The following is a 16,155-nucleotide window of genomic DNA, read 5'->3' as shown; positions in this document are numbered from 1 at the left end:
TTAATTTTTCTTTTAAAAATTTTGTTTTCAATGTTATGATTTATTTACTTGCAACTATTTTCTTAATTTTTATTTTCTTCATTTTTGATTTTATTATTTTTTTATTTTACATTACAGACAAATAGAAACTTCCTCCTTTCATCTTTCCATTCTCTGATTTATGATAAATTTAGTTCCTTTGGCCTGGCATTTGCTTCAGCAGGCAGTCTTCCTTCAAGCACCTCCCTGATTGATGTATAATCTTTGATATCTTCCATTAGCCTCCAGGATCACTAAGTTCAAGGCCCCCTTGGAACCTAAGGAGCCCTGCCGAGGAGCTGAAGGCCTTCAGAGTCCTTGGGGTGATTGACAAGGTAATTCTTCAGTGTCTCTTCAAGAGTTCAGTCATAAATCGATGCATGCTGACATTATGTCTTTGAAGCTTTGGATCTTAAGGATATGAAACAAAAGGAGAAAATGACTCAAATGCATCTGCACTTTAAAATAACAAAAGAGAAGAGAAAAAGCTTTTATCTAAGCAATTCATGTAAGGTCATGCAAAATATACTTGTGTTAAAGGAGAAGGTGCTTATTTGTTGGCATTCAATCTAGTAAGGGGTTTGGTTTTATAAGCCTGTTATAGTTATAAAAACTAGTGAGTCAGTAGTTGTTCAACATTAACTGGTATAGTCAATCTAATGGTAAAAAAAAAATGACATTCTCCTAATAAATACCATTTCTTGAGTACCTGCTATGTATCAAACCATGTATTAGGCATTTATATAATATAAACAATGTATTAATCCTATCCAACCTGTTATTTGCATGTTGGTAGAAAAGCGATGCTTAGAACAGTTTAAGTAACTTGCCCAGAAATCACATAGCTAGGGTGATTTAGGGTGGTACTGAAATTCAAACGTAGATCGTTGTGGCACCAAAAGCTATGCTTTTTCCAATACACTAAACCCCCTTTTGCACACACACATTTTTATATTTGGAATAAAAGTACTGCGATAACAGAGGTCTCTGCCATTGAGTTTCCCCAAATTTGGTGACATCTCAGATATGCCAGACATTAACAGTACTGAGCCTGTCAGAGAGTTTACAAATGTAATTAAAAAATCATACACAGTAAACTGTGTTTTACATATATTTGGTCAACCACCACTTTACCTTTCAAAGTGAAAGAAAATGCCTTAATATTAGGTATAAATTAATCTTTTTTATGTTAACCATGTTTTATGAAGCACCTTAGTGTTTATTTATAACTTCATGTTCATTGAGTACTTCTTGTGTTCTAAAGTATGCATGTGAGTCCATGCTAAAATTGAACAATATGCAGTATATTTCAGGTAATTTGAACAGTAACTAATAAGAGTTTGAGGTATTTCAAAATAAGTAGGTTGGATATTGCATGAAGCTCTCAGGTCTTATTAAATTCTTATAAGCATCATTTTTCTCAAATAGATTTATTTGACTGAATTTTGAAGTTAAAGAATTCTAAGCAGTAGGACTTTTGAGCCTGAAATATTTCCTTAACCATGTTTTTCCTAGCCTTTCCAGTTTAGAGAACATTCTATTTGAGAATACAGAGAAGTAAAATAGCAATTAAATAGTTCTTGGATTAATGAAAGGTTCTTGGATTTCTGTGCAGGCAAATATACTTTTTTGATGTACAATGTCTCCTCCTTCTCTTAGATCTGTTTATTTTGACAAAGTGTGACCTTTCATTGCTCTGCTCTAATCATGAGTAGGTCACCTTTAAGTCCTGATAATAGCTGTGAGTCTCACATGTATCCAAATAAGGATGCTGACAGTGGAAGAATTCCTAAATTCTGTGCTGAGGCATAATTCATTACTGTCTTTGTTCTATTAACCTGGGGGGTATGTTGGTATTTAGAAGGGGACGTTTTAACTTTTCTAAGTAGAAACAAGGAAATATGAACTTGGGAATTAATAAGCTTTACAAATAATCTTTAAAAATTTGTATACCAGTCTCTCCTTTGTAAAAACATGAATAGGTAGATTTTTTTAAAAGTTGAATTTTTTTTTAATTGGAGTATAATTGCTTTACAATGTTGTGTTAGTTTTGAATTGTTTTTTAAGATAAATTCCTCCCCACTGTAATGAGGGATACCTAAAATTTGGGTTTTAGAAACTTGAAGTTTGGAAGAGAAGCGTTGTATCAATTCAAACAGCTAGAAAATACACTGGATACATTAATCTCACCTGTACCGCTCTGATTCTGTTTCATTAATATGTTCTTCATGAGTTATTTTGAGTGTTATTATCTAACAACTCAGGAAAATAAAATTTCCCTAGGAATAGAATTTTATAGACTTTTATATATAAAGTAAATAAAGCAGATTTGTTCGTTAATATCTAACCTGTAAGCTCCATGAAAATAAGATCGTGTCTTGTTCACCTCTATAATCTCATAGCACCTAGAATCATGCCTGGCACATAATGGATGCTTAATAAAAATTTGTTGAATGAATGAAATTGAGACTTAAATAACTTTAAATATATCATATATAGAGTGACACCTACTGGTATAATGTGAGACTGCTACCTAGTATCATGGTTCAAGACACTCAGATGTCTTTACCCAGAGGCACAGTAATTGCAATGCTGTATCTTGGTCTAGAATTCAAAGGGGTGTAAGTGACTTTCTGTTCTTTAATTGTGATTAGAAAATCTTTCATTAATATATATATGGGACAAGGAACTTAAGCTCTTGGAATATCAATAAGCTGGTGTGCATTCAGAAGCAAGAATGATAAGGCTAGTGAAGGCCCTCAAAATTGTATCATACAAAGAAGAGCTGAAAAATGAGGTTAACCTAATAAAAACGTGTGGTCTTCATATTTTTGAGGGCTATACAAGATAGAGTGAATATATAATGTTCTGTTCAGATCTTGAGGGTAAAAGGGGTTATTAAGTATGCCAGAGCAATAGATGCAAACTAGGACATCTTAGGCAAAATAGGGCATCTGTCTTTCCTGGGAGAAAGGCAGTGAGGGATAAGCCTTTTTTGTTCATATCCCCCAAAGGATACAACTAGAAGTAAATGAGTACAGATTTTTAAGTTTTGGGCTAATGATTAGAGATACCTTTCAAGAATTAGGATTGACCAAAGGTGGATTGGATTCCTTCATATCTTATTTGTTGCTTGTCAGTAGAAATACTCAAGTAAAGGCTGAAGGATCATTGATGAGGATGTTGTACAAGGAATCAAGCATTGGATGGATTTTTATGTTAGATAACTTTTAAAGATTTCTTTTAGCCCTCAGACTCATTTACACATAGTCTTCATGTAGTAATAGCTAGGGAAAGTAGAAATTAGTGAAATACAGTACTCAGATAAGAAGGATGGGATTGCTATTGTTTTCATATAAGTTTGTGCATGTGTGGATGCAAACTTTTGTGTTTCTGTCTGTGAGGTATGAATATATAGAGTATGTATATGTTTGTGTAGAAGGATTGTTTATATATAGGTAGTTTTCAGTTGAATTAGAAGTCTGGATTGGTAGTTTGATTGCTAATAGGATGCCCAAGTGCTGGGAGAGTTTCTGAGAAAGTTCACTATAATATAGCTTATCTATAAAAAGGATAAAGGAATCTATAATCTAGTAATGTACTAATGTCAGTTTCCTGGTTTTGATATTGTGCTATAGCTATATAAGATGTCACCATCAGGAGAAGCTGGGTGAACGGTACATGGGACTCTGTTATTTTTGCTACTCTTCTTTGAGTTTTAAACAGAGTTAAAAAAAAAAAAAAAAGGCTAGGAGGAACACTGACTTGAACATCAGAGTAAAAATACCAAGATGTGATCCCTTCACATCCAGTTAACTCTTCTAGTTTGTGTGTAGCTGGAGAGTCATTCTGCATGTGGTGTGTGTATGGTGTTTACAAGGTTAACCAGTGAGGATGGTATGGTTGGATTGCCCAAATACATTGCCACTCCTTGAAAAACAGCTTCAGTGGGATGCTTTATAAGTCACTGTTATAAGAGATGCCACATAGTGTAAACCTAAAACTATTACTTCAAGTGCCTTGGCATTTTGTAATTGAGATAGCTTCCCAACTTTATCTGATGCTTGCTAGGTAGAATTCTTGGGTTGGCTTGCTATTGGGAAAAAATTTAATAACTTAGATGAAATGCACCAATTTATAGAAAAGTGTAGACTATCACCCAATAAGAAATGGATAATTTGAATAGCCCTATAACTATTAAGGGAATTGAATTTACAATAAAAAAAAAAATTCCTAAAATGAAATCTTGGGGCTCAACTGGTTTCACTGGAGAAATTCTACCAAATTTTAAAGAATTGACACTGATTCTATATATTCTTTTCCAGATAATGGAAGAAGGTGGATCAGTTCCCAGTTCATTTATGAGGCTAATATTGTCCTAATACCAAAATCAAAGACGGTACAAAAAAAGAAAATTATAGGCCAAATATTCATAGATACAGAAAATCCTCAACAAAATATTAGCAAATAGAAATCAGCAGTATGTAAAAGGAATTATGTCCCATGACCAAGTGGGGTTGATTTCAGGGATGCCAGGTTGGTTCAGTGTTTGAAATCAATCAGTGTAATCCATCCACATTAACAAGAGGAAAAATTGTATGAGTGTACCAATTGATGCAGAAAAAAACGTTTGAAAAATTCAACACCGATATATGATTTAAAAAAATAATCTCTCTAAAAACTAGGAATAGAGTGGAACTTTCCTCAACTTGGTTAAGAATATCTATAAAAATTTCACAGCTATACCATAGTTAATGATGAATGACTGAATGCTTTACCCTAAGGTTGGGAACAAGGCATATTCTTAGCACATCTTTTTTTTTTTTTTTTTTAATTAATTATTAATTTTTTTTTTTTTTGGCTGTGTGGGTCTTCGTTCTGTGCGAGGGCTTTCCTCTAGTTGTGGCAAGCGGGGGGCCACTCTTCATCGCGGTGCGCGGGCCTCTCACTATCGCGGCCTCTATTGTTGTGGAGCACAGGCTCCAGATGCGCAGGCTCAGTAATTGTGGCTCACGGGCCTAGTTGCTCCGTGGCATGTGGGATCCTCCCAGACCAGGGCTCAAACTCACGTCCCCTGCATTAGCAGGCAGACTCCCAACCACTGCGCCACCAGGGAAGCCCCAGCACATCTATTAAACATAGTACTGGAAGTTCTAGACAGTACTATTAGGTAAGATAAAGAAATAAAAGGCATATGAATTGGAAGAAAGCAAACAGTTGACTCTATTTGAAGGAGACATGATATTCTACACATTATAGAAACATGGAAAATATCAAAAAACTAGAACTAATAAGTGAATTCAGCAAGGTTGCAAGATATAAAATATCAGCTTACAAAATGTTATATTTCTATATACTAACAGTGAACACATAGAAACTGGAATTAAAAATACAATATCATTTCAATCACTGCAAAAATATTGAATACTCAGGTGTTAATATAACAAAATATGTACAAGACTTTATGCTGTAAAGTACAAAACATTGATGAAAAAAATCAAAGGTCTAAATAATATTGGAGAAACGTACCATGTTTTTTGGCTTGAAAGACTCCACATAGAAATGATGGAAATGATGTAAATTCTCCTCAAATCTATACACAATTTTAACACATTTCTGTCAATTCTAGTTTTTTTTGTATACATAGGCCACTTACTTTAAAATTTACATGGGAAAAGTATAGGAACTATAATAGCTAAACAGCTTTGAAAAAAGAATAAGTGGGTACAATTTTACTTGATTTCAAGATCATTTATAGCTATATAGAATCAAGACAGTGTAGTATTGGTAGAGGAGAGACACATAATCAATGGAGTAGAATAGAGAATGCAGTAATAGCCCCACAAATGCGGCCAGCTGACTTTTCACAAAGGTACAAAAGCAGACCTTGTAGGAAGAATCATCTTTTTAAATAATATGCTGGAACAGTTGATTGTCTATTGGCAAAAAAATGAACCTTAACTTATACCTCATATGTTATACAAAAATTAGCTCAAAATGGATCATACATTTAAATATGAAATGTGAAACTATGTAACTTCTCAAAGTAAACAGAGGAAAAAATCTTCAGTAGCTAAGCCTTGGTTTATAGAGGTTTTAGACGTGACACTGAAAGCATGATTCATAAAAGGAAAAATTGATAAGTTGACTTTATCAAGATTAAAACTTTTGGTCTGTGGAAACCCATTAAGAGAATGAAAAGACAAGCTACAGACTAGGAGAAATTATTTTGCAAAACCACATATATGACAAGGACTCAGCTAGAATCTATAAAGAATTCTTGAAAGCCACCATTAAAAAAACCCAAAAAATACAACAAGAAAATTAACAAAAGATACAAAAGCCATTTCACCAGATTAAACGATGGCAAAATTAGCATATGAAAAGATGTTCAACATCACCCTGTCTTAGAGAAATGCAAAATAAGATCACAATGAGGCATCACTATACACCTATTAGAAAACTTTATTTGTAATAGCCCAAAACTGGAAACAACCAAAATGTCTTACAATAAGTGAACAGTAAACTGTGGTGCATCAATACCACGTAATATTACTCAGCAATACAAAGGAATGAACTACTGATACACACATCAACTCGGATGGATCTCAAGGGCATTATGCTGAATAAAAAAGTCAATCTCGAGTCAGCCTACCCACCACCAGTCCCTCCCATCAGGGGAACTTGCACAAGCCTCTTAGGTAGCCTCATCCACCAGAGGGCAGACAGCAGAAGCAAGAAGAACTACAGTCCTGCAGCCTGTGGAACAAAAACCACATGCACAGAAAGACAAGATAAAAAGGCAGAGGGGCTATGTACCACTGAAAGGGACAAGCTAAACCCCAGAAAAACAACTAAATGAAGTGGAGATAGGCAACCTTCCAGAAAAAGAATTCAAAATAATGATAGTGAAGATGATCCAGGACCTCGGAAAAAGAATGGAGGCAAAGATCGAGAAGATGCAAGAAATGTTTAACAAAGACCTAGAAGAATGGAAGAACAAACAAACAGAGATGAACAATACAATAACTGAAATGAAAAATACACTAGAAGGAATCAATAGCAGAATAACGGAGGCAGAAGAACGGATAAGTGACCTGGAAGACAGAATGGTGGAATTCACTGCTGTGGAACAGAATAAAGAAAAAAGAATGAAAAGAAATGAAGACAGCCTAAGAGTCTAAGAGACCTCTGGGACAACATTAAACGCAACAACATTCGCATTATAGGGGTCCCAGAAGGAGAAGAGAGAGAGAAAGGACCTGAGAAAATATTTGAAGAGATTATAGTCGAAAACTTCCCTAACATGGGAAAGGAAATAGCCACCCAAGTCCAGGAAGAGCAGTGAGTCCCATACAGGATAAACCCAAGGGGAAACACACCAAGACACATAGTAATCAAATTGGCAAAAATTAAAGACAAGGAAAAATTATTGAAAGCAGCAAGGGAAAAACGACAAATAACATACAAGGAAACTCGCATAAGGTTAACAGCTGATTTCTCAACAGAAACTCTACAAACCAGAAGGGAGTGGCATGGTAAAGTGATGAAAGGAAAGAACCTACAACCAAGATTACCCAGCAAGGTTATCATTCATATTCAATAGAGAAATCAAAAGCTTTACAGACGAGCAACAGCTAAGAGAATTCAGCACCACCAAACCAGCTCTACAACAAATGCTAAAGGAACTTCTCTTAGTGAGAAACACAAGAGAAGGAAAGGACCTACAAAAACAAACCCAAAACAATTAAGAAAATGGTCATAGGAACATACATATCGATAATTACCTTAAATGTAAATGGATTTAAATGCTCCAAACAAAAGACACAGGCTTGCTGAATGGATACAAAAACAAGACCCATATATATGCTATCTACAAGAGACCCACTTCAGACCTAGGGACACATACAGACTGAAAGTTAGCGGATGGAAAAAGATATTCCATGCAAATGGAAATCAAAAGAAAGCTGGAGTAGCAATACTCATATCAGATAAAATACACTTTAAATAAAGAATGTTACAAGAGACAAGGAAGGACACTACATAATGGTCAAGGGATCAATCCAAGAAGAAGATATAACAATTATAAATATATATGCACCCAGCATAGGAGCACCTCAATACATAAGGTAACTGCTAACAGCTATAAAAGAGGAAATCGACAGTAACACAGTAATAGTGGGGGACTTTAACACCTCACTTACACCAATGGACAGATCATCCAAAATGAAAATAAGGAAACAGAAGCTTTAAATGACAAAATAGACCAGATAGATTTAATTGATATTTATAGGACATTCCATCCAGAAACAAAAGATTACCCTTTCTTCTCAAGTGCGCACGGAACATTCTCCAGGATAGATCACACCTTGGGTCACAAATCAAGCCACAGTAAATTTAAGAAAATTGAAATCACATCAAGCATCTTTTCTGACCACCACGCTATGAGATTAGAAATGAATGACAGGGAGAAAAAACGTAAGAAACACAAACACATGGAGGCTAAACAATACGTTACTAAATAACCAAGAGATCACTGAAGAAATCAAAGAGGAAATCAAAAAATACCTAGAGACAAATGACAATGAAAACACGATGATCCAAAACCTATGGGATGCAGCAAAAGCAGTTCTAAGAGGGAAGTTTATAGCTCTACAAGCCTACCTCGGGAAACAAGAAAAATCTCAAATAAACAATCTAACCTTACACCTAAAGGAACTAGAGAAAGAAGAACAAACAAAACCCAAAGTTAGCAGAAAGAAAGAAATCAAAGATCAGAGCAGAAAGAAATGAAATAGAAACAAAGAAAACAGTAGCAAAGATCAATAAAACTAAAAGCTGGTTCTTTGAGAAGATAAACAAAATTGATAAACCATTAGCCAGACTCATCAAGAAAAAGAGGGAGGGCTTCCCTGGTGGCGCAGTGGCTGCCTGCCAATGCAGGGGACACGGGTTCGAGCCCTGGTCTGGGAGGATCCCACATGCCGCGGAGCAACTAGGCCCGTGAGCCACAACTGCTGAGCCTGCGCGTCTGGAGCCTGTGCTCCACAACAAGGGAGGCCACGATAGTGAGAGGCCCGCGCACAGCGATGAAGAGTGGCCCCCGCTTGCCACAGCTAGAGAAAGCCCTCGCACAGAAATGAAGACCCAACGCAACCAAAAATAAATAATAAATAAATAAATAAGTATATAAAAAAAAAAAAGAAAGAGGGAGAGGACACAAATCAATAAAATTTGAAATGAAAAAGGAGAAGTTACAACAGACACCACAGACATACAAAGCATCCTAAGAGACTACTACCAGCAACTCTATGCCAATAAAATGGACAACCTGGAAGAAATGCACAAATTCGTAGAAAGGTATAACCTTCCAAGACTGAACCAGGAAGAAATAGAAAATATGAACAGACCAATCACAAGTAATGAAATTGAAACTGTGATTAAAAATCTTCCAACAAACAAAAGTCCAGGACCAGATGGCTTCGCAGGTGAATTCTATCAAACATTTAGAGAAGAGCTAACACCCATCCTTCTCGGACTCTTCCAAAAAATTGTGGAGCAAGGAACACTCTCAAACTCATTCTATGAGGCCACCATCACCCTGTTACCAAAACCAGACAAAGATACTACAAAAAAAGAAAATTACAGAACAATATCACTGATGAATATAGATGTAAAAATCCTCAACAAAATACTAGCAAACAGAATCCAACAACACATTAAAAGGATCATACATCATGATCAAGTGGGATTTATCCCAGGGATGCAAGGATTCTTCAATATAAGCAAATCAATGTGATAAACCATATTAACAAATTGAAGAAGAAAAACCGTATGATCATCTTAATAGATGCAGAAAAAGATTTTGACAAAATTCAACACCCATTTATGATAAAAACTCTCCAGAAAGTGGGCATAGAGGAAACCTACCTCAACATAATAAAGGCCCTATATGACAAACCCACAGCAAACATCATTCTCAATGGTGAAAAACTGAAAGCATTTCCTCTAAGATCAGGAATGAGACACGGATGTCCACTCTCACCACTATTATTCAACGTAGTTTTGGAAGTCCTAGCCATGGCAATCAGAGAAGAAAAAGAAATAAAAGAATACAAATTGGAAAAGAAGAAGTAAAACTGTCACTGTTTGCAGATGATATGATACTATACATAGAGAATCCTAAAGGTGCCACCAGAAAACTACTAGAGCTAATCAATGAATTTGGTAAAGTTGCAGGATACAAAATTAATGCACAGAAATCTCTTGCATTCCTATACACTAATGATGAAAAATCTGAAAGAGAAATTAAGGAAACACTCCCATTTACCACTGCAACAAAAAGAGTAAAATACCTAGGAATAAAGCTACCTAGGGAGACAAAGACCTGTATGCAGAAAACTATAAGACACTGATGAAAGAAATTAAAGATGATACCAACAGATGGAGAGAGATATACCATGTTCTTGGATTGGAAGAATCAACATTGTGAAAATGACTATACTACCCAAAGCAATCTACAGATTCATTTCAATCCCTATCAAATTACCATTGGCATTTTTTATGGAACTAGAACAAAAAATCTTAAAATTGTTTGAAGACAGAAAAGACCCTGAATAGCCAAAGCAGTCTTGAGGGAAAAAAACGGAGCTGGAGGAATCAGACTCCCTGACTTCAGACTATACTACAAAGCTACAGTAATCAAGACAAGATGGTACTGGCACAAAAACAGAAACATAGATCAATGGAACAAGATAGAAAGCCCAGAGATAGACCCACCCACCTCTGGTCAACTAATCTATGACGGAGGAGGCAAGGATATACAATGGAGAAAAGACAGTGTCTTCAGTAAGTGGTACTGGGAAAACTGGACAGCTACATGTAAAAGAATGAAATTAGAACACTCCCTAACACCATACACAAAAATAAACTCAAAATGGATTAGAGACCTAAATGTAAGACTGGACACGGTAAAACTCTTAGAGGAAAACATAGGAAGAGCACTCTTTGACATAAATCACAGCAAGGTCTTTTTTGATCCACCTCCTAGAGTAATGGAAATAAAAACAAAAATAAACAAATGGGACCTAATGAAACTTCAAAGCTTTTGCACAGCAAAGGAAACCAGAAAGAAGACGAAAAGACAACCCTCAGAATGGGAGAAAATATTTGCAAATGAAGCAACGGACAAATGATTAATCTCCAAAATATATAAACAGCTCATGCAGCTCAATATTAAAAAAACAAACAACCCAATCCAAAAATGGGCAGAAGACCTAAATAGACATTTACATTTCTCCAAAGAAGACATACAGATGGCCAAGAAGCACATGAAAAGCTGCTCAACATCACTGATTATTAGAGAAATGCAAATCAAAACTACAATGAGGTATCACCTCACACCAGTTAGAATGGGCATCATCAGAAAATCTACAAACAACAAATGTTGTAGAGGGTGTGGAGAAAAGGGACCCCTCTTGCACTGTTGGTGGGGATGTAAATTGATACAGCCACTATGGAGAACAGTATGGAGGTTCCTTAAAAAACTAAAAATTGAATTACCATATGATCCAGCAATCCCACTACTGGGCATATACCCAGAGAAAACCATAATTCAAAAAGACACATGCACCCCAATGTTCATTGCAGCAGTATTTACAATAGCCGGGTCATGGAAGCAGCCTAAATGCCCATCGACAGATGAATGGATAAAGAAGATGTGGTACATATATACAATGGAATATTACTCAGCCATAAAAAGGAACAAAATTGGGTCATTTATAGAGACGTGGGTAGATCTGGAGACTGTCATACAGAGTGAAGTTAAGTCAGAAAGGGAAAAACAAATATCGTGTGTTAGCGCATATATGTGGAACCTAGAAAAATGGTACAGATGAACCGGTTTGCAGGGCAGAAATGGAGACACAGAAGTAGAGAACAAACGTATGGACACCAAGGGGGGAAAGTGATGGGGGGGTGGGGATGGTGGTGTGCTGAATTGGGCGATTGGGATTGACATGTATACACTGATGTGTATAAAATTGATGCCTAATAAGGACCTGCTGTATAAAAAATTAAAATAAAATTCAAAAATTAAGAAAGTCAATCTCAAATATATGTTTTATGATTCCATTTATATATCATCCTTAAGGTCACAAAATTATATTTTTCCTAGTTTATTCATTTCCCATAGTTCATTCTATTTACGAATCGGGGTAATATAGGATAAAGACATTTTAAAAACTACTAATAAACTAGATAAGGATTAATAATTATTGCTATAATTTATTGATTGCATATTACGACAAAAGTGAGATAATCCAATATGCTTTCATATTGTTTTTGACAAATTTATTATTCTGTTGCAACTTTTAAGAAATCACTGCTGTGAATATTATTTATAGTAAATGTAGAGTAATTTTCACATATATAAGACAACAATATACTTTACTACTATATTTTTAGTATGTAGTTCAAATATATAGTATATTGTAAAAATAGAGTAACGATTCTCAAATTAGAACCTGCTAATACAATATAATCATAGTTTCAGTGTATTATAGTATATTCAGCAGTACTATAGATGTAGATGTATTTATAATGAAGTAATTCATCACAATGGTTTTGTGTGTATCATAGTACTAATGATGTTGCTGTTGAAACCTATGTTTATAAATACTTAAAAATCACTATAGTACTTTTTTGCTTTTGGTCTGCCATGTAAGGATCTTGGAAGGCACCACTCCATCCTAACAACAAGTAAAAAGCTAAACAAACTGAAAAAGTAAGAACTCTTCTGAGATCTACCAGAGAAGTAAAGTCATAGGGCCAAAAGTTGCCCCCCACATTGGAGAGACAGACATCAGATACAGAGAATCACAGGTTACTGAAGTAGAAACCCATCAGCATAAACCTCTGTGGGAAGTAGTCCCAGGGTATAAAACTGGACTGTAACTGACAAATTGCCAGAGTTCCAATAGGGACAAGTCTGAGAGCTAAAAATTCCAGGGGGTGTACCCTCACTTTTGTGAGTTTTATCTCCTGGAGCTCTACCAGGTTCTCACAGTGAATATTGGAGAAAAATCCCTTCAGACTTCTGGGAAGGGGAAAAGTAGACATTTTGAAATACACCAGAGCATTCTGTTCTTATTAGAGCCTAACTGACTTGGCAGGAGGGAAATACCAAACTCCAGTTTGGCTCTAGCTTTGCGTGTAGGGGAAGGGAAATACCCAACTCCAGTCCCCTGTAGCCATCTGGTTCCATCTAGGGCTGGGGAAAAGCTGATAGACACTTGTGAAATTCATAGTCCAGGGCCACAGGCTCACTAAAAGACTAAGACATAATCATAGGACTATAGAATTCCTCCCCTCTCCTGACATCTTACCACCACATTACTAAAAAAGTGTTAACTGGAGTTGCTTTCACCCAGTATATCTTGTAGAGATTTCAACAAAAAATTACAAGGCATACTAGATGGCAAAAACCCGTAGTGTGAAGAGACAGAGCAAGAATCAGAACCAGACTCAGATATGGAGGAATGTTGGAATTATCAGGACATGAATTTAAAAACAACTATGACTAATATACTGTGTGCTCTAATAGACAAAGTAGACAACATACAAGAACAGATGGATAATGTAGGCAGAGAGAAAGAATTTTATTCTAAGAAAGAATAAGAAAGAGAACTAGAGGTAAAAAATACTATACAGAAATGAAGGGTACTTTTGATTGGCTCATTAGTAGACTGGACAGGTCCGAGGAAAGAATCTCTGAACTTGAGAAGATGTAAGTGGAAACTTCAAACTGAAAAGCAAAGGGAAAAAAACACTAAAAAAAAAATGGAACAGGATATCTAAGAACTGTGGTATAACTATAAAAGGCATAATATAAGCATAATCAGAATACTGGAAAGAGAAAAAACAGCTTGTTCAAAATATTAATAGAAACAGTATATCCAATTATGTATAGTCATGTATGTATATATATGCTTATATGTACTTCTGTATAAGTGAAATGAATGACAATGATACCAGGGATGAGAGAGATGGATTAAGAATATTTTGCTATTATAAGATACCTGTACTACCTGAGAAGTAGTATAATTTTATTTGAAAGTGGAGTTAGATTAGTTGTAAATGTATATTGCAAACTCTAGGGCAAGCACTAAAGTAAAAAAAGAGGTATAATTTATTTGCTAAAATGGAGAAAAAATGGAATCATATAAAACGATCAATTAAAGCCACAAATGGTAGAAGAAGAGTGGGAGGAAAAAAATAGGAAAAATAAGCAGGACAATTAATAGAAGTAAATAATCATAAAGATCAATGGTCTAAATGTACCATTTAAAAGACAGAACTTGTCAGAGTAGATTAAAAAACAAGACCCAACTATATGTTATCTATAAGACAGTCACTTTAAAAGACACATTAGATTAAAGGTAAAAGGTTAGGGAAAGATTTACCATATTTACATGCATCAAAAGAAAGCAGGAATAGCTTTAGTAATTTCAGACAGTGCTGACTTCAGAGCAAGGTAAATTATTAGAAATTATCAGAGGCATTACATAATGATAAAAGGATCAGTTATCCAAGAAGATATAACAATCCTTAATGTGTACGTGCCTAATAATTGATCATCAAAATACGTGAGGCAAAAAACTGATAGAACTACAAGGAGAAATAGGTAAATCTATCATAGTTAGAGACTTCAACATCACTGTATCAGAAATGGACAGATCCAGTAGGCAGAAAATCATTAAGGACATAGTTGAACTCAGCAGCACTATCAATTAACATAATTGGACATAATCAACACTTACAGACTTCTTCATGCAACAATAGCATAAAATATATTCTTCTCAAGCTCACATGGAACATTCACCAAGGTAGACCACGATCACATTCTGGATCATAAAACACACCTTAACAACTTTAAAAGAGTAGAATTCTTACAATATCTGCTCTTAGACCACAATGGAATTAAATTAGAAGTCAGTGAAAGAAAGATAACTAGAAAATTCCCAAATACTTGGAGATTAAACAACATACTTCTAAATAGCACATAGGCCAAATAAAAAATCTGAAGATAAATTTCAAAATATTTTGAACTCAATGAAAAGGAAAAAACGAATTATCAAACTTTGTGAGATGCAGTGAAAGTGGTGCTTAGAAGGAAGTTATAGCATTGAATGCATATATTAAAATTGAAGAAAGATATAAAATCAGTCATCTAAGTTTCCATCCTAGGAAATGAGGAAAAGAAGAGCAAATTAAATACAAAGTAAGCAGAAGAAAAGAAATAATAAAAATTAGGGCAGAAATCATAGGAATTGAAAACAGGAAATCAGTAGAGAAAATTAACAAAACCAAAAGCTGATTCTTTGAAAAGATAAATAAAATGAATAAGCCTTTATCTAGGCTAACTAAGAAAAAAAGAGAGATGACACAAATTTCTAAGATCAGAAATGAAAGAGTGGACATCACTACACACATGGACATTAAAAGGGTAGGAAAGGAATACTGTGAACAGCTCTGTGTACACAAAATTGATAATCTAGATGAAAAGGACCAATTCCTTGGAAGACATAGTCTCCTGAAACTCACACAAGAAATACACAATCTGAGCAGGCCTATATCTATTAAAGAAATTGAACCAATAATTAATAAGCTTCTAAAACAGAAAGCATCAGGCCAAATGGGTTCACTGGTGAGTTCCACCAAACATTTAGGGAAGACATTGTACCAATTCTCTGTAATTTCTTCCAGAAGATAGAAGTGGAGGGAATTCTTCCTAACTCAATCTCAGAGGCCAGCGTTATCCTAACACCAAAACTAAAGATATTACTAGAAATGAAAACTGTAGACCAGTATCTCTCATGAACATAGATACAAAAATCCTAATCAAAATATTAGGAAATTGAATCTAATAATGTATAGAAAGAGCTATACGCTATGACCAAGTGAGATTTATCCCATGTGTGCAAGGGTGGTTTAACATTTGAAAGCCAGTTAATGTAATCCAGCATATCAAAAGGCTAAAGAAGAAATCACATCATCATATCAATTGACTGAAAAAACATTTGACATAATTCAATACCCATTCATGATAAAAACTCTCAGCAAATTAGGAATAGAGGA

General features: G+C 35.1%; 1 protein-coding gene across 4 annotated transcripts in view; it reads left to right on the top strand.

Annotated features, from left to right (window-relative positions):
• Positions 1-16,155, top strand: part of RPS6KC1 (ribosomal protein S6 kinase C1) — a 217,371-nt gene that overhangs the window by 141,977 nt on the left and 59,239 nt on the right. For all 4 annotated transcript variants that reach the window (XM_036825177.1, XM_036825167.1, XM_036825195.1 and 1 more), the window contains one exon: positions 261-353. In XM_036825177.1, the coding sequence (XP_036681072.1) occupies positions 261-353 (93 nt within the window). The remainder of the gene's footprint in view (positions 1-260; positions 354-16,155) is intronic.

Source organism: Balaenoptera musculus, chromosome 1 (assembly GCF_009873245.2).
Source record: "Balaenoptera musculus isolate JJ_BM4_2016_0621 chromosome 1, mBalMus1.pri.v3, whole genome shotgun sequence".
Classification (NCBI taxonomy): domain Eukaryota; kingdom Metazoa; phylum Chordata; class Mammalia; order Artiodactyla; family Balaenopteridae; genus Balaenoptera; species Balaenoptera musculus.
This window is presented reverse-complemented; position numbering and strand designations above follow the sequence as displayed.